Source organism: Adiantum capillus-veneris, chromosome 16 (assembly GCF_014529385.1).
Source record: "Adiantum capillus-veneris isolate H3 chromosome 16, ASM1452938v2, whole genome shotgun sequence".
In the NCBI taxonomy this organism is placed as follows: Eukaryota; Viridiplantae; Streptophyta; class Polypodiopsida; order Polypodiales; family Pteridaceae; genus Adiantum; species Adiantum capillus-veneris.
The window spans coordinates 145,931,272-145,951,389 of NC_140946.1; the positions used below are offsets into that span (position 1 = coordinate 145,931,272).

The window sequence follows — 20,118 nt, forward strand, 5'->3', positions numbered from 1 at the left end:
TCTCACAAAGTAAGCCTCTCGATCTCCTTGAATGTCCAGTAGATAGAGTCCAAAAAATCTCTGATCCTCGTATCTCATACCTCTAGATAGAGGCCCAAAACCCTCTCTAAAGAGAATGAAAGTGGCCATGTATCTCATAGTATGATGTGCAGGGGCATACACAGCTGGCCAAAATTTAGCCTCAGAAAAATGCCTAGAAATCAACCAGTCTCAATCGGCCAGAGAAAGGTCACTAGAATTATACGACGAGATCTCTTCCCTAGAGGACATGGATACAGCCCATACACGACATGGGCGTGAAGATGATTACATATAGAGAGCATTTTCTCCAAGTCACAGAGCCTGCCTACATGGACACTCACTTGTTACATGGCTTACAATGATGTCGGAATCTCTCCAAAAGCACATCGTAAGCCATGGGACAAGTGAGTGTCCATGTAGGCAGGCTCTGTGAGTTTGAGAAAATGATCTCTATATGTAATCATCTTCATGCCGAGCTCCTCAATGGGTTGTATCCATGTCCTCTGGGAAGGAGATCTTGTCGTATAATTAAAACGACTTTACTCTCTCTCTCTCTCTCTCTCTCTCTCTCTCTCTCTCTCTCTCTCTCTCTCTCTCTCTCCCCCCCAGTACGTCAGTATATGCTGTATCCAGAGGGCAGTCGCCTTTCTCAATTCTAGATGATGATATATGGGAGTTTTCTAGGGATGGTGATATCATCCTCCTAGGAGACTTCAATGCTCGAACGGGCAACTGTCAGACAGTCTTCTACGACACCTCAGATGAGATGCTTAGAGAGTTGGATGTGGGTGAGCTGGGGTTTGACAGATGCTCACATGACAGAGAGCAGACTGAGTATGGGAGATACCTCACGGAGATGACGACTACACATGGGCTAGCCATACTTAATGGCTTACAGCGGTTTCCTGGAGCAGCAGGCTTCACATGCTTTCCACACAGACATGGGGCTAGTACAGTGGACTATGTTATGACACAGCCGAGCTTTATTCCTTGTATTCAGGATTTCACAGTGGGAGCCAGACCAGTGGGCGTAGCAGTGGATCATGCTCTCTTGACACTGTCCGTATCTTTTCAGTTTAGTACAGCCCAGAAATCAGGAGGCAGGTCACACACCCGTTATACATTTACACCAGAGACTGACTCGGTTTATACAAAGGCGATCTGGGATCGTCTATGCACAGTTGCTCCAGGCCTCTCAGTAGAGGAGTGCACTACTTTATTGACTGAGACACTACATGATGCAGCATCAGAGGCATACCCACACACTCAACCGGATCGGAGGCGACATTCTGGGAGCATGCCCCAGAATAGTTGGTATGATGAGGAGTGCAGAGAGATGAGAGCCCAGCTTCAGAGGGATCTTCATTTAGGAGTCATCACCTACAGACAGTCGCGGATTGCTTTCCGGCGCCTTGTGCGAAAGAAGAAACGAGCTTACCTGGCCCAGATGGAGCGAGACTTGTATCAGTTGTTCTTGAGTAGAGACTCAGGCGAGGCATGGCGACTCTTCCATGAGCACTCCCCTCCCCCAGTGATTACTTCTCCTGATGTGTGGGGCCAGTATGCGACATCGTTATATACGGTTCCTGGGCAGGATCCCCTTCCAGATCCTACAGAGCCATGTCCACCTACGAGCACCTTCTTTACCACTGAGATGGTAAAGAGAGCCATTGACAGGATGAGGACCAGGAGGGCTTACGATCATGACGGTCTAGTAGCGGAGCACTTTATACATGCTAGGGATATGCTGATGGAGGTTCTTGCAGTGTTGTTCAATCGTGCCATGTGTGAGGGATTACCTGAGACTTGGAGGTTGTCTACTATTGTGCCTATATTCAAGGCAGGTGATCCTACAGAGCCTGGAAATTACCGCACTATTATGGTTGGACACACACTGGCACGATTGTATGCATCCATTATTGAGCAGCAGTTGAGTAACTGGGCAGAGGGTGAGGGTGTACGGGCAAAGGGACAGGCAGGTTTCAGGAGGGGTTTCTCCACTCTTGACCATATTCTGACACTCAGAGCTATCATTGAGGAGGGCAGGTCACATGGGAGACGGATTTATTGTAGCTTTGTGGATTTCCGCAAAGCATTTGACATGGTACCGAGAGCTCGACTGATGCGCAGACTGCAGGAGATGGGGGTGCCCACAATGTTGATTTGGGGGATTATGGCTTTATACAGATCAGTGATGGGACATGTACGCACCCCAGAGGGGATATCTGACTTAGTTCACTCCACTATCGGAGTGAAACAGGGTTGCCCATTGTCTCCTACTCTATTTGGTATGTATGTTGATGAGGTGTCTGATTACATTGACAGAGAGGGTGATAGAGGTGCCCAGCTGGCAGGGACGTGGATCCCATTGTTGTTATATGCTGATGATATTGTCTTGATCTCTGACTCACCAGAGGGTATGCAGCGACAGTTGGATGCATTACACAGTTTTGCAGAGGATAGTGGATTGTCTGTAAACCTTGGTAAAACCAAGGTCATGGTGTTTAACACCACACCGCAGTGGATCAGGAGATCGGCACCGACCTTCACGTATGGTCAAGAGATTGTGGAGTATACAGATGCATACACTTACCTTGGGATAGTCTTCACTGGGCCGAGGTTTTCTTTGGGGAGAGCAGCAAAGACTAGACTAACCAGAGCTTATGCGGCCTTGGGAGGCTTGGAGAGGATGTGTTCGCAGGTTCAGTTCCAGGAACCTCGGACAAAGTTATGGCTCTTTGATACTTTAGTAGCCTCAGCTATGATGTATGGGGTACAGGTATGGGGACCTTCTGTAGGCCAGGATGGTTGGAGACGTATGGAGAGGCCCTTGGTATCTATGATCTCCCGATTGATTAGAGCCAAGGCCTCCGTACCTCACGCGATCATTCGAGCAGAGCTAGCTGCCCCCCCCCTTGGAGATTGAGGCGCTTACCATATCAGTGTCCTTTGTGCACAGCCTATGGGATACTACTAGAGACAGATATGCTAGATTGGCCCTTGAGTCTTCCAGACAGTTAGCTCTACAGGGGGACACTTCATGCTGGTATGCACAGATGACTTCATGGTTTCAGACGCATGGCTTCACCATGGACAGGTTGCCCCCTTTCCAGTATTCTCTTCAGGCACCCTCGCTGTCTCTTACACGGGTGGAGATCACTAGACTCATTCGTCAGGACCTGATCCAGCTCGACACCAGGAGGACATGGATAGAGCCGCCTCAGGAGTTGAGCACGAAGATGGCTTTCTATAGAGAGCATCTTCTCCACCTCACAGGAGATGGGTTTGTGATTCGACCCAGCTACATGGACACACATATGTCTCATGGTTTGCGTTGTGCCATTGGTCAGATACGCACATCCTCACATCAGCTCGAGATTGAGACTGGTAGATTCAGAGGGATACCAGCAGACAGCAGGATATGCCGATTATGCCAGAGAGAGCCAGAGACAGAGTTGCACTACATATGTCATTGCACAGTGTTCTATGAGATACGGGGGCGTTTCCACTGCTTATTCAGAGAGGGTTTTGATACTCTATCTAGGGTCATGAGTTATGAGGATCAGAGATGTCTTGGACTATATCTACTTGAGTTACACAGGTATAGAGACACTTTACTGGGGAGAGCTAGAGAGAGGCAGTCCCAGAGACACATTACAGATTTCTTTTCACTAGATATGGGACAGCCAGAGGAGCAGCCACCACTGCAGAGCTCGTCCCACACTCATTCGACCACTACTGGCACTCTCATCGACCGAGCATTGGAGCTACAGAGATACAGACGACCGCGACTGAGGAGAGGAGCTACACAGCATCGACGGAGACTACAACAGAAGATTCGAGCCATACTCTCTCGACATCCAGAGTGCAGATGAGGATGGATCCTCACCATTTCTTCCATCTTTGTTTCACACACTGTTACATCCAGTTTACCGGGTACCTATTGTATCAGCTGCTACACCCACGTAGTTTTAGATTGTAGTAGTAGTAGTAGTATTTTGTTCCACTTCTAGTTCTTTTCTAGTTCTTTTGTACCCAGACATGGTATTAGATTCACTATATTGTAACTGATTGGTCTCATAGGTCATTTTGGCCTTTTGAAGACGTTAATATAACATTTCATTTCATTTCATTTCTCTCTCTCTCTCTCTCTCTCTCTCTCTCTCTCTCTCTCTCTCTCTCTCTCTCTCTCTCTCTCTCTCTCTCTCTCTCTCTCTCTCTCTCTCTCTCTCTCTCTCTCTCTGTGAAAGGTCTCTTGGGATAGTTTCCTACGACGTTAAAACTCTCTTCTTCTCGGGTGGGTGTGTGTGTGGGTGTGTGTGTGTGCCAATAAAAAGAGGAAAATGGTATAACCTTTCTATCACCCAAGTCTGGTAGATTGGTTATGCCATTTCCCTCTTGAATAACAGGTCTTGAGTTCAACTCCTCATCTGCTAAATCTTTAAGGTCTCTTGGGATAGTTTCCTACGACGTTAAAACTCTCTTCTTCTTCTTCTTCTTCCCTCTCTCTCTCTCTCTCTCTCTCTCTCTCTCTCTCTCTCTCTCTCTCTCTCTCTCTCTCTCTCTCTCTCTCTCTCTCCATCTTCTCTCCCTGCCGTCCTCCTCGCCGAGAAAAACTATTTACGCTTTTCGCCACCTCCTTCCTCCAAGCTCTCATTTCTTTCTCCGATGTTGGAATGCGCTTGTTCATGAGCACAAACTTCACCTTGCTGGCCATTGTGTGAGAGGTGAAAACATTCTATTTCCGAGAGAGAGAGAGAGAGAGAGAGAGAGAGAGAGAGAGAGATGATGAAATGAAATGTTATATTAACCAGTGTTACCAGGGAACGCCTCCCTATAGGTTGGGAACGCCGGAACGGCGTTCCGGAGGGTCTTCATGGCCCAGAACGGCCAGACGTTCCGCAGGGGTTTTCAGTACCGGAACGGCCAGCCCAGAACGGCCCGGAACGGCCCGGAACGGCTGGGAATGGCAGATTTTCAGATTTTTGAGCTTTATCTTGTGAGGCTCCCCCTTCTTAAATGCCCTTCCCCCCACCCCTTACCTTCACAGTGCACACAAGCTCTCAAGGGTGAAAGCTCAAGCTCTACCCTCTCGAGTCTCGAGTCTTGACTCTCAAGCTCTAGCCTTGTTAGTCGGCAAGGCTCTCTCCCTCTCCCCCTCTCTCTCAAGCTCTCTCGAGAGTCGAGTCTCCCACTTTTAAGCTCTCTCTCTCTCTCTCTCTCTCCGCGTCCCTCCCCCCTCAAGCTCTCAAGCCTATACGACATACGTTGGCCGTAGTAAGGTTGAATGGTCTTCAAATCAAGTTTTCTGTGAGTATTAGAGTCAAAGGACTCTGACACTACAATATTTGAATCACACAGAGCTTAAAATTGCATTATTTGGGTGTTTTTATGCCTCCTGTTCCGCGCCGTTCCCGTTCCGGACCCCTCACCGTTCCCCCGTTCCGCGGGGGATCCCGTCGCCGTTCCCGTTCCGCGTTCCGGGTAACTATGATATTAACGTCTTAAAGAGGCCAAAGTGACCTATGAGACCAAAAGTAACAATTGGTGAATTTGATACAGTGTCCGAGTACAAAAAAAGTACAAAGAACTGAAAGACTGAAACGGAAACGAAATAGGTGGGGAGGGGTGATGGGCTGAGGCCCTACTACCTTCCCGGCGCTGATGGTTGTTTTTTTTTTTTTTTAAAGTAATTAAATGGGACAGAAACTCCTCTCTCTTTAGATAAAAGTAATGGTTAAATAGTCTAAGAAACTAGTTTTGTGTGCCTCTTTAAACTCGAGCAGCAAAGGTAATCAGTGGCCCACACTTGTGCTAATGAGGCAGTAATTCAAACAGACAGTTTTCACATTTGAAAATTTAATGCCCGAAATGTTTAATTCAGAAATCTATTCTTCAAGGATGTGTTGTCGGATCTACAAACACCTGGCATGAATAAGACGGTCGTGACTCAACGTCCAGGTTACTCTTCCTGTATCCTTTATATGGCTATCTCTACTGCAGGAGGAGCCCCAGGTGAATGATGCTGCAGTACGGCTAATTAGCAGTCTATAGAGTGCCTCATTCGTCCAGAGGGGTGCAGCAGTTAAACAGATAGTTGTTCCCTTTAAAGATTAGGGCCCAAATGTTTCCAGTTCATTTTGGAACCTGTAAATCACAAATAACGTAGTCGTCATTCAGCATACAGGCTAAAGTGCGTGTGTTTTTTGTGTGGATGTCCCTACTACAGGAGTTTCCCCATGTGAAAACATCTTGAAGGACACACAGAATTGCGGAGTGGTTCCATAGCAAAAAACAAATTTCCTCCTGGCACTAATTTTTGAATGCAGAATCTTATTGGCAACATGTCCTTCTGACCAACAACGCGTGCCTCTGCTTCCAAGCTCCAATGCATAATTGAAGATATTGAGGACACATGCATACACATGAGCCAATAATCAAAACCGTCCACTAAAGTTTTTCCAGAAACAATTCCTGTTTTAAGTCGCATCTAAACAAACAATCAATCCATGAAGGCCACAATATCAGCAGTACAATATGACCAACGAGACCTGTGTAATGTCCATGCTTGTTGTAGTCTTTGAGGAAATGATGGATGACGGGTGTTGGAATCACATAGCCAATATTATCAGCAGTGTCATGAGCCTGCAATCCTGGTAATCAGAGTGTGTAACGTATGCCTTTTGAGCACAAAGTACAAGCCAGAATACTTCAATAAGTTTACTGCAGATTAGTCATATAGATAACAACTGGGAGAACAGGAGACCTGTTACAAATCTTTCATATACCAGAACCAATCAAGGTGATGCTTAAACCCAGAAATATTCTTTGAATGAAGGATGAGAAATTTGGAGATACATATGTGATTGACCCCAAGAAGGATTACAAGCAACATTGAAGTAAGCAATATTCAGGACTCCAATAGTAAAGATTTCCCAACAAAAGATTTTACCCATGATGAACAGTCTGGTTTAAGCTATATTCGAAAAAGAGATGTTATACTTATTAATATATCGTTTTACTTATTGTGAGTTTTCCCTGCCACAAAAAGTGTACTTGCTCTCTGAATTTTTTGTTACTTGGAAGCTCATATCTAAAAGTAAAACACAAACAGCAGTCCTTACCATGAAAGCGATGCCGACACACTCGCCATCATCATTGAAGGCTGGTCCACCACTATTACCTGCAAAGGATTCTAAAGTTAGCAAGTATCAACCCCTCACCAACTCAAAATACTTCCAAAACAACCTTCTGCACATCAAGCAAATTGCCGTTATACAAAAGTACAGACATCCATGCCCACACGCGCACACATTTTTTTGGGGGCGAAATTATATTGCATTAATTATAATATGTACAAGACATGTCACATGGCCATCCTAAACAGCTGAAGCCATGTAAGAAGGCTCAAACAGTCAAAAAACACCTGAAACTCTTAAACTGAAATGTCCCCACAACAGATGGGGACAGAAGCAGCCACCAGGAGACTGAAGGGAAACAATAGAGCATCCGTTGTGTAACCTCACGAAGAAAATCTGGAGGATGAGAGCAACCCCACAACAGGTGAGATACAGTCTCACAGGTTGGCAGCTACAACCACGTAAAGAGCAGCAATAGGCAGGCATGCCAGAGAGGCTCCATAGAGGAGCCCACATGTGAAATAAAGCTTTAATGGAATAAATTTTTGGGTAAACCCGTTTTGTTCAATTTGTGCAGATGCAATCTAGAGGCGTGGAGCCTACTTTCAAGCCTCCATCTCTGCAATACTGTTGCAGCCATCTTTACAAATGCCACATAACAGTACAGTTCAGTCTAATACTACATAGTAAACACTTTTGGCATCTACATCTAAGCATAGCGGAGATAAGGTAAAAGTAAACAGCCACTGCACTTGGCAATTCCTAACAATAAACCAACAGCCCTTGACAAAGATTAAAAAAAGCTTGTTGTTTAATCTAATCCACGGATCCTCCCTAAAACGACAATTAAACCGCGGCAAATGGAAAACTTCATCAACCTCTTTACCATTAGTAAGGAGAATAAAAAATTTGAAAAGAGGATTGAAGCAACCCAATGTTAATTCCCTCTAATACAGTGATTGCTCATGTTGACGTTGATGCGCCCATAGCCACTACTTAGTGATTTTCTTGTTTTTGAGTCCCTTGTAAATACATTTTAACAGATGGCTTCAAAAATTTGCATGCATGAGATATAATGGGACGTCTACGAAACCATGATGGATGGCAACTACGTGGCATTTTGTGCATACATAAGGGCAGATGTGGCCATTCTTCTGTAATACATCTCATAACCAACATGAGGTTTCTGTTTGACATCCTTTTTTGTGGGCCTTCCTGTTTGTGAGCATGGTTTCTAAGGGACATTGATACTAGCCCGTCAATGTCTGCAGCCTGAGATTGTCTATGATGATCCCTCTAGAAGATGGATGGTACTTCAGCACTCAATAGTGAGATGCTGAATTTGGAACCGTGTATGCATGTACTTCATCCATGGAGGAGGATTTATCACGAAAAAAATTTGGTGCTATCCCTGTCTGTAAATGCCTTCATTGTTGGCGACTTCAATAAAACTACTTCAATGGCTGACAACACTATTCCTCACCTCAGCAAGAATAGTGGAATAATATCGTTTGACTTGTTAGAATTGTAAAATTATACTCCTGCACTTGTTTTTTTATATTTTCTTTTTATGCAATAAAAGTGGGGCTTTTAACCTTTGCATTAAATTAAAATCCACTATCCGTCCATATACAAGAAATATGGGAAAAACCCTAAAGAAAATACAATGAAACCATGGGGAAAAATTCAATAACGAACCACAGGATACATCTAGGGATAAAGATACTCTAATCAGGTAGTGAGGTAGCTATCTGGATAGTGATCAAGTCTACTTATATCTGCCCAAAGCTGTGTCCACCTCGAGCGATGTAGCGAAAACCACAAACTCTAGTGCTGTATATTTGACTGATAACTTCTTATACTAATGCGCATGTTATCTTCTTACCAAGCTAGGTTAGATCAATGGTACTTGATACATGCAGCTCAATTTAATACCTTCACCTGTCAGACGTTGGCAGATTAATCATTGATCACTTGCCTTTATGGCTCAGCCTATACTTTGCGGGGCCTTTGGATGATGTGCATAATCTTAATAGCCTTTGACTATTCATAATAGCACATAATCAGCAGAGTCCTTGTTGTAGCATTCGCTTCAGATACCACAGGATACATCTAGCATAAAGATACTCTAATGAGGTAGTGAAATGTAGCTAATGAGGTGGTGAAATGTAGCTACTCCTACCACCTCAAGCAATGTAGGGAAAAAACACAAGCTCTAGTGCTGTGTATCTGACTGATATCTTCTTATACTCATGCACATGTTATCTTCTTACCAAGCTAGGTTAGATCAATAGTACTTTATAGCAGACTTGGACGCTCCAAGTCGAGAATCTACCGCGACACCACAAATAATCACTTCAAACAGTTCACAGTTCACAATTGATTCAACACTGGCCCGGCGGAGTTCCGTGCCTAGAGATATTGGCCCCAAAGACTAGCGCCCCTTTCGGTATTTCTTTTTATACTATTTTGTGTTCAAAGTACAAGAGTGTAGGCAGCCGTTCACACTCAGACTCTGCATCCAGATGCTCTCTGTTGTGAGTGGCCTACCCACATATTTAAAGAGTTTACAAGGGTTGCCAAAAGCAGAGCCCCTAAAAACTGAAAATCAAAAGCCTTTTAATTAAAATCCCTCATAAAATAAAGCACAGGCTCTTTCTCTCTCTTTCTCTTATGCTTTAATAAAATAAAGCAAAAGAGTTTTCTTTCTCCCTCTCTCTAACTTGTGTAAAAATAAAGCAAGGGAATTTGCGTAGAATAAAGCAATGCAAAAAGCTGCCAGGGTTTTTCGTATGCTGCTTCCACTAAATGCGCCGCAGAACACGGGTGTCCGTATAGTTGCCACGTGTCAGCCCTGCCATACAGCCAGCCACGTCAACAAGCCAGTCTAAGGGTGTGTGGTTGTGTCCTCTGCTGCCTGGCAGTGTCCAAGCATGACACGTCACCAATTTGTGACATACCCCCCCTCTTGAAAGCATTGTAATGCCCTCGATCACGCCTGCAAAACAGACAAAAGCCATAAACTGCCTTAACAGACACTAACTGTCAGTACCGACGCACTAGGAGCACACATCTAGCACATGTACCAATCGATAGTCACATCACACGACATCATAGGACATCACTAGACATCGCAGGACATCACAAGACAAATCACATTCAACATTCGTTCGGATCTTAGAGCATGATTTATCGGCAACGCAATTAGCAATCGCATCTAGATCCACTCAAGACCTCATAGATGCCCGATTGACTAACCCCTGCAACCATGTCTAACGAGATCATTTAGACCAAAATGCTGCAATCATTTCGTCTATCAATTCCTGCACTTAAACAAGTCAAGAACAAATCAGTTTCATATTATCCGGAATTCCATTTCATAAAGTCATACAGCAGAATACTGTCAGCTCTCAGTATCCCTAAAGCTCAAAGAGACATTGGTGACTCTAATATTCAAAAATCGAGGCATCTGTTGACAAAGGAGCGGAGTAACTCCCCTCTTGTGCAAACCCACTGCACCAGATCTCCGGCCAAGCTGAATTCGGGGTTCCATTTGGAGTAGACTATGCTAAACCAAAAGCTTCAAGGTAAAGTTTCACAATCTGAGGAGTATCTGCTAGGTTCTCCTCCTCCATCCACTTCCCATCCAATGCAGGATAGTTCTTGAATTTGACCAAGAACCGCCTTATTACTTGACCCTTATTCTTTCTATCCTTATGTGCCAAAATCTGTTCAACCAGGATCTCGTTTTCTTCCACTTCGGGTTGCTCGGCCGGCTCCCCATCTTCGGGCACATCACCTTTAAAAGGACTGACATGAAATGCATTGTGAATCCTCAAAGTGTCAGGCAGTTTCGGTCGGAAGGAGACATCATTCATCTTTTCGGAGATCTCAAAAGGTCCGTAGTATCGCATACTAAGCTTTGAAACAGGCTCTCCTTGCCCTTCTTCTTTCTCAGACGTGCCTTCTTAAAACGTAAGAGCACCCACTCATCCTCCTTCAATTTTAAATCGCGACGATGGCGATCCGCTCTGTCTTTCCTGAGATTTCTGCAAAGCCTCGCGGACCTTGGCAAAAGCCATGTCTGAATCGCGCGTGTACTCATCAGCTTCAAAACTCTTAACTTTCGTGCTTAGGAAGGGTGGAACCTTCGCAGCACCTTCAATAATCTCAAATGGCGCCTTCCTCGTCGAAAAGTGTATCGTGTTGTTGTAGGTAAATTCCACCAAAGATAGATACTTTTCCCATTGAGTCTTCTGATCCGAGATATAAGACTTCAATAAATCTAAAACCACTGAATTGGCAATCTCAAATTGCCCGTCAGTCTGCAGGTGGAAAGATGACGAGAACTGCAACCACGTGCCAATGTTCTCCCAAATTGCCTTCCAAAACAAACTCGTAAATATGGGGTCCCTGTCGGAGACAATCGTCTCGGGCATGCCATGTAATCTGAAAATCTGGGCCACAAACAGTCTCGCTAAGTAACCCGGCTTGATTGTTTTGTTCACTGGAATGAAATGAGCCTGCTTGCTAAATATGTCAATAACAGTCCAAATAAAATCGTGACCATTGTGTGTTCTCGGGAGATCAAAACATAAATCCATTGCAATACTATCCCATGGGCGGGTGGGTATGGGCAAAGGCTGTAACAATCCCTATGCTTTATGCCTGTCAAACTTGACCTTCTGGCATACAAAGCAACTGCGCACAAACTCGTCCGCATCCTTCTTGAGTCTCGGCCAAAAGAAGTATCTCTCTACCCCTTTCAAGGTGATAGCAATGCCGCGGTGACCCTTAAAAGGCGGACAATGGCATTCAGTCATAACCTTTTCCCTCAACGGCTGTGAAACGCACAACATGGTTTTCCTCATCAAGTAGCCACCCTGAATGGAATATCCTGCTACTGTTTCCCCATCTCAAATCCGTGTAAAAACGTCTGCAAAATCCATATATGTGGCATACTGGTCGACCATATCCTCGAAGCTCCTATGGTGAATCGCAGAAATAGCCAGAACCAACGGCTTCCGAGACAAAGCATCTGCCACCAAATTCTTATGTCCCTGAACATGGACAATCTGGAAGTGAAGTTGTGACAAGATGTTCGCCCACCGCATCTGCTTTTCCGATAGCTGCTTCTGTGACAAGAAGTAGCATAAACTCTGATGGTCTGTGAAGACAGTAAAATCCGCTCCGAGTAGGTAGAGCCACCATTGAGTAAGAGCATGGATAACTGCCAAAAGCTCTTTCTCATAAATCTGTGTTGTCAATTCCAACCTTGAGAACAATCAGCTCTTATAGGCAATAACATGGCCTTCTTGCATTAAGACCGCACCGAGACTACGACCACAAGCATCACAATATACTTCAAATGACTTCTGCAAGTCCGGCAAAGTCAAAATTGGTCCCGTAGTCAATTTCTCTTTCAAAGTCTAAAAGGCGGTTACCTCTGTGGGTCCCCACCAGAAAAGGACTCCTTTCTGTGTCAAGATATGCAAAGGGGAAGTCTACAAACTTTCAAATGAACCGCCTGTAGTACGAACACAATCCCAAGAAGCTTCTAACTTCATGGACATTCTTCAAATCGGGCCAATCACGGATAGTCTCTATCTTGGACGGATCCATTTGCACTCATGCTGCTAACACAATGTGTCCCAAAAAGTGTATCTCTGGTAGGAAAATTTCACTTTTGTCACATTAATCACCAACTTGTGATCTCGTAATGCCTGAAAGACTTTGAAGCACATGTACTCTATGTTCTGCCTCATCCTTGGAGAAAACAATGATATCATCAAAGAAGTGCCAACAAAGAGTCTATACTCTCAAAAAATCATGTCCATCATCCAATTAAATGTCGCAGGAGCATTGGTTAAGCCAAAAGGCATCACCAAAAACTCAAATAACCCAAAAGTCGTCCGAAAGGCGGTCTTGTAGACGTCTCCCGGTGCGATTCGGATCTGATGATATCTACTCTTCAAATCAATCCTGCTAAAACACGAGGACCCCTGTAATCTGTCAGGTATATCATCGATCCTAGGAATCGAAAATCTGTTCTTGATGGTGATTTTGTTGAGAGGTCTATAATCGATGCATATTCTCGAAGGTCCGTCTTTCTTCAAAACCAACAACATTGGAGAGCACTACGATGAAGTACTAGGCTGGACAAGACCCTTTTCCAAGAGGTCTTTCACTTGGTTCATAATCTCTTCGTTCTGGTCTGAGCTCACACGATAAGGTGGCCGGTTCGGTGGTGTGCTTCCAGGTATCAGATAATTGGTATGATCTTCAGGACGAGCGGGTGGTAACTCGCCTGGCAGGCCCTCTGAGAAGCAATTGGCATGAGCGTGGAGAAAATCTTGGCGTTCTTTATCAAGTTCAGACATATTTGTCCTATCCTCATCACTCAACTCTTTCAAAAAGATCGAGTAAACAAACAGACTAGATTTCATTAATTTAGAAATGGCCGAAGCCGATACAATAGGGACAGACTCGCCCTTAAGTTTTACATCAAGTACAATGGTTCTACCCTTCTTTGTGGTCAATGTCGCGTTGTTCTTGTGGTACCAGGGAATTCCCAATAGGACGTCACAACCTTCCAAAGGCATTATGTAAAAGCCCATGCCACAAATACCCCTGACAATGCAACCGAAGTTTGCCAATGACAGCTGTAATGGCTCCTCCATCGAAGAAGATCAGGGCTTCTTGGTCTTTCACTTTGCCCCAATCTCGGCAAAGTTCTATACTCTCGTCCATCGTGCTGTGATCAGTATCCACGCAATCTGGAACCAATCCTAGTTTCGTCTTGCCTTTTCTTCCACGGTCCTCGACTGCTCTCGAACTCTCAGCCCTCTTGTCGTCCTTGTCGTTCTGTTCTTTCTGTGCCTTTTTAGGGCAGTTAGCGGAGATATGCCCAGTTTCCCCGCATCCAAAGCACTTCCCCTCCTTGATGTAGCGAGCCCTCTCTTGAGCAATAAGCTTGGGTCGTGCATCCTTGTCTTTCTGTTCTGGGTTGCTCTTTCTCTTTCTACTTTTATTTTTTGAAGTCTATTCGGCTCTTTGTGTCATGATCTCATCCGTGGGGTAAATCAGACTGCCAAAGTGAATGGCAAAACCCCGTTTCGCATGACTCATCAACTCCTGAATGGAAGCTGACTTTTGTTCCAAGCAGTGATCTCGGATCTCTGTAGGAAGACCCAAGGTAAACTGCTCAATCTGTTCCTTGAACAAGATCTTCTTCAATGAAGAGGCGGGTAGATAAGAGCTCCAGAATATCTCGCAATAAGCGTCCACTGTATCCTTTTTGGTCATCCGAAGATGGTTCCAAGAAGTTCGTATGTCGCGTCATACTCTCGAGTCAACCAAGAAGAAATAAAAAGCCTCTTGAATTTCAGCCATTTAACTGGCGTTGTCTTGTTTAATAGAAGCGTGGACCACCACGTTCGAGCATTCCCCTTAAAGTAAGAGGCAGCTCTCCAAATCCTAGAGTGCTCTGAGTAACGCCCTCCAGAGAAAGAGATGTCAAACTGTTGTATAAAAGACAAAGCCTTCGAAGCATCTCTATAACCAGAAAAAGTGTCAAATTTTATTGATTGTCCACCTTCCTTAAACTCTCGAACTTTCTTGCTTTTGTCTTCCAGAAAGTCATACTAGTTGGCTTTATAAAAATTCTTCTTTTTTGCATAAAAGTTGTTGTCGTCAGAGTCCGAACTATCTGAAGACGAGTCCTACGTAGAACTGTCAACCATGGGGCAAGATTTAGGCTTCTTTGCCTTTTTCTTGCCCTTCCCGAAGCTTTGCTTTTTAATCGCTTTTTGCCTTTTTTGTCTTCTTCGCTCGAGTCAGAAGAGCTAGATGAACTGTCAGAAGAAGAAGAAGAAGAAGAAGAGGAACTGGATACTCCTTCAAATTGAACACGCTTCTTCTGCTTTCTTGCCGATTCAAAAGTCAACTGACGACCCAAATAACCCGGGAAGTCAGCGCCCTTCTGCTTTTTGTCGTGCTTTTTAGCTTTGTTTTGCACGTCAAAAAGCTGAGCAATTCGTGCATCAACCACCTCTTCTAATTCTTGCTCTGTATACATCTTGAGCATAGGAGGTTTCTTCAGAGCCGGTTTGAGGGCTAGCTCTAAGGTCTTCTTCCAAAGTGAGTGCACCTCATCGAAAGAGATCTCGCTCATATATTTTGCAAATTTTGGGTCCTTCGCAAAATTGAGCATCATCTTTGTTGCATCGCCGATCAATGGTTGACGCTCCATCTCTTCGAGCTCCGCCTGAGTAGGCCGAGGCGGGCCATACTCTTCGCGTGAATCTTCGTTGTGATCTCTTCCCGCATCGCCGGATGCAGAGGAAGTGGATTGATCTTTGCCTGAAGCCATAGGTGCCGCGTAAAAGGATCGGATTTCCCGTAGGAAAGAATCGGCCGCGCTCTGATACCATTGTAACAAACTTGGACACTCCAAGTCGAGAATCTACCACAACACCACAAATAATCACTTCAAACAGTTCACAGTTCACAATTGATTGGACACACGCCCGGCGGAGTTCCGCTCCTAGAGATATTGGTCCTGAAGACTAGCGCCCCTTTCAGTATTTCTGGCTGCCAGGGTTTTCCGTACGCTGCTTCCGCAAAATGCGCTGCAATATGTGGATGTCCGTACAGTTGCCACCTGTCAACCCAGCCGTATAGCCAGCCACGTCAGCAAGCCAACCTGGGTGTGTGTGGTTGTGTCCTCTACTGCCCAGCAATGTCCAAGCATGACACATCACAAATTTGTGACATGCTTGATACATGTAGCTCAGTATAATACCTTCACTTGTCAAAAGTTGGTAGATTAATCATTATGCTATCCAGTCTTCTGAGCACTTGCCTTTATGGCTCAGCCAGTTCTTGGCGCGGCCTTTCAATGATGTGCATAATCTTAACCTTTTGACTATTCATAATAGCAAATAATCAACAAAGTCCTCATTGTAGCATTTGCTTCAGATAGTCTGTTTCTTTTGTATCAATCATACTTTACCCAATCATTGATTGAGAGCAAGGTTAGTGTTAGTATCGGCGTTTTGTAAAATGCCTCCCCATACCTCATTTCCCAAGTAGGAAATGGTTGCCACATGGTACTCATTCCCCACACATTCAAGGGGCTCTCTATCTTGTGGTCTCTCCTAGATCCGAGGGAATATGAGCTAGTAGTACTCTACTGTGAGTCTCCCTCACACAAATGGTTTATCTACATTAACAAAAGCACACGCGCTCTCGGGTCCACCTATCACAAACTGCTAACGTGTCAAGCCACTGAAGAACGGAGCCAACCTGTAGATCCCGGCCGAGGGGCCTAAACCCTAGAAGAAGCAGCAGAAGAAGAATTGTGTAAAGACTGATGACGTGGTAGAGCTATATGGAATCCCATATTTTACGATGGCATGCTGAGATGGCAATTGTGCGGACATCCAAATTTTGCGGTGTTGGGTGTTGACGTGGCAGTGTACGGATTTCCACGTTTTGCACTTACAGGTGCTGTCGTGCCACTGTACAGATTTTCGTAATTTGCACTGGCAGCTTTTGGACAAAAAGCTTTTGGACCAGTTGCTTTTGGGTTTGAAGGCTTTTCATGTAAACTGCTTTTCAGAGGCCAAGGGCCTGTAAATATGTGCAGAGGGCTCATTCGCTGGCACACTTCTGGGTGAAGCTGCTAAGCGCGAGTATCGGCATTGTACTGAGTTCAAGTAATATAAAGAAATACCGAAAGGGGCGCCAAGGTTTGGGGCCAATACTCTCTGGGGTGGAATTCCGCCACACTCTCTCTCTCTCTCTCTCTCTCTCTCTCTCTCTCTCTCTCTCTCTCTCTCTCTCTCTCTCTCTCTCTCTCTCTCTCTCTCTCTTTTTCTCAGTTCAGTTGTTATTGAAGCGCTAAAAGTCTATTCTTTCCTATTGGCACGTGGTGCCCGTCTTGTGACACCACCCTGCCATTGTCACGTGCACATCTACCCCTATGTGCATGTGGACAATCTATCTCTGGTCTAGGGTTCAAGTTAGCCTAAGAAGTGTTATGGCACCTTTGTGAGTATGTGTGCAGGCCGTGCATGTCCAAGCACTTAGAGTAGTTGCATATCCTCTTATTGCACAACCCAGTACCACCCAACATATGCATTGTCCAAGCAGCATGTCCAAATTCCGGTCAATTTGGGACAAAAACATTTTAGTGGAAATTTTGGCATTTTTATTTATTAATTGCACCACTTTATGGGGTAGTGGGTTGTTGGGGGACTGCTCGACCCAGCCTGTAGGAGGTATATACGCAGAGGGGGGGGCACTCATTTCCAGCAGAAGAGACAGAAGAAGCTCAGGCTTGCAGTGTTCTCTCCTCAACAAGACCGCAGAAGACCTAGCGTTTTCAGCCAACAAGGACAGCTAGCGTTTTGGATTCTTCTATAGCATCTAGCGTTAGCAATTGCAGATCAGCCCCAGCCTTTTCTCCTGCAGATCTACTTAGCGTTTGTAGTTTTCCATCGCCAGATCACCCAAATCACGTAGCGTTTTCAGTTTCTAGCCCTTAAACATTGCAGACTAACCCCTTAGCTTCGCAGATCTCACCTACCCGCAGCAAATCCTCGCCGTACCGTTGGATTAGCCAGTGTTTTCAGATTCAGCCGGCTGTCGGCAGATTTCAGCATCTGCGTTTTCAGTGCATCGTCGTTGCGTCATCGCCATCGCCATCGCCAGCCTCGCCGACACAGTGTGAATTTTCAGCAGAAAGTCAGCGTTTTCAGAAATTCAGCAGATCAGCCCTAGCGTTTTGAGTTTTCAGTCCGTCCTCGTCGTCATCATCATTCTTGCCCCGACATCGTAGGCAAGTCCATTGCATCTAGACCATTGTTCCAAATATGTGCAATCTATAGCATAGACCTTCGAGCCGGTTTGAGAACTGTCTGGTGTCGTATATTCTCTCTCTCTCTCTCTCTCTCTCTCTCTCTCTCTCTCTCTCTCTCTCTCTCTCTCTCTCTCTCTCAGCACCTTCATTCACAGTAGCATTCACTTTGTTTGCGATCATTGCACTTTTTGTTTTGTTTTCGGAGTCAGGTAGGGCACGCCCGGCCGCTCCCCTCATACACCAAAAAAGTATACAAGAAGAACGACCAGGACTATGCACCCAGAAACCGAAGGCAGACGCTTTTGTCACTAGTTTCCTCTGGACTACGAGTTCAGAATAATCTACACTCTTAGGGCCATGACTAATCCCTTGAGAGACCCACTTCGCCACTTGGATTTGGGCATGACAGCGACCAAGTACCTCATTGCACTCTCTCTCTAAAAGGAACAGAAGGCTCTCCCTTCCATAAGTAAAAGAAACCCTGGAGCATAGTTCGGAGCACTCATCTTGAGCAATATCAACATTCACTTCCGCTGCACCTTACAACAATCCACGTTCCACGAGAAAAACTAAAAATGAGTTCCTTATCTAGCACAGGTTTTACCACACAATTCCTTAGGTGGCTTAATTTCCACATGCCTTGACCCATGTTCCTTGATCCTACATGAAATGAAGATTTAAAACAATTTCTTACTTACAACAGATTATCTCACAATGCAATACATCAAACATCAGCAAGTAAATATACAAAATCACACCGTCAGTTCGCCGGCCTCTCTCTCTCTCTCTCTCTCTCTCTCTCTCTCTCTCTCTCTCTCTCTCTCTCTCTCTCTCTCTCTCTCTCTGCAAGACATAGGTGTGCCCACAGGGCTGATCTGGGGGATCTTAGCTTTATACAGGACAGTGGTAGGACAGGTACGCACTACTTAGGGCATGTCTGACATGGTTCACTCCACCATTGGGGTGAAGCAGGGTTGTCCCCTATCTCCGACTCTCTTTGGGGTATATGTAGATGAGTTTTCAAATTATGTACAGGCAGAGGGTGATAGAGGTGCTCAGCTTGCAGGGACATGGATTCCGTTGCTATTATATGCTGATGATATTGTGCTCATCTCAGATTCTCCAGAGGGGATGCAACGTCATTTGGATGCATTGCCTGTATTTGCACGGGACAGTGGATTGTTGTCTGTGAACCTTGGTAACACCAAGGTAATGGTGTTTAACACCACGGCGTAGTGGGTAAGGAGGTCCGCCCCCACTTTTACATATGGTCGAGAGACTGTGGAGTATGCACATACATACACTTATCTTGGGGCGGTTTTCAGTGGTCCAATATTTTCCCTGACACATGCAGCAAATACACGATTGACCAAAGCCTGTGCAGCATTGGGGAGACTTGAGAGGATATGTTCGCAAGTTCAGTTCCAAGAACCTCAGACAAAGCTTTGGCTCTTTGACACTTTGGTCACTACGGCCATGCTGTACGGAGTGGAGATATGGGGGCCCTCAGTTGATGATCATAGCAGAGCTGGCAGTACTGATGGATGGAGATGTATGTAGAAGCCCTTGGTGTCTATGATTTCTCGAATGATTAGGGCCAAGGCCTCAGTACCACATGACATTAGTAGGGCGGAGTTTGCTGCTCCTCCATTGGTAGTGGAGGCACTTACTCGATTAGTTTCATTTATGCATAGCACTTGGGCTCTCCCTACAGACAAATATGCTCAATTAGCACTAGAGTCTTCGCAACAGCTGGTATTGCAGGGAGATGATCATGTTGGTATGCAGAGATGGCATCTTGGTTTCGGTTACATGGCTTTAGTATGGATCGGCTACCCCCATTTCAATACTCTTTGAATGCACCCTCCGTCTCCCTCACCAGGGCAAAGATTACCAGGCTCATGAGACAGGACTTGATTCAGCTGGATACGAAGAGGACATGGATACAACCTACACATGAGCTAGGTATGAAGATGACTTTCTATAGAGAGCATCTTCTCCAACTCACGGAGGATGGTTTTGTGAACAGACCAGGATACTTGGACACTCATCTATTCCACGGGATACGATGTGCTATTGGTCAGATACGCGCAT

At 45.2% G+C, this 20,118-nt stretch overlaps 1 protein-coding gene across 1 annotated transcript in view; it reads right to left on the reverse strand.

The window, feature by feature from the left end:
* LOC147440021 (protease Do-like 9) overlaps nucleotides 1–20,118 on the reverse strand; it is a 214,468-nt gene that overhangs the window by 83,705 nt on the left and 110,645 nt on the right. Inside the window, exons 10-11 of the mRNA XM_086485715.1 lie at nucleotides 7,146–7,204; nucleotides 6,573–6,666 (exon numbers count right to left, since the gene is read on the reverse strand). Coding sequence (XP_086341841.1) covers nucleotides 6,573–6,666; nucleotides 7,146–7,204 — 153 coding nt within the window. The remainder of the gene's footprint in view (nucleotides 1–6,572; nucleotides 6,667–7,145; nucleotides 7,205–20,118) is intronic.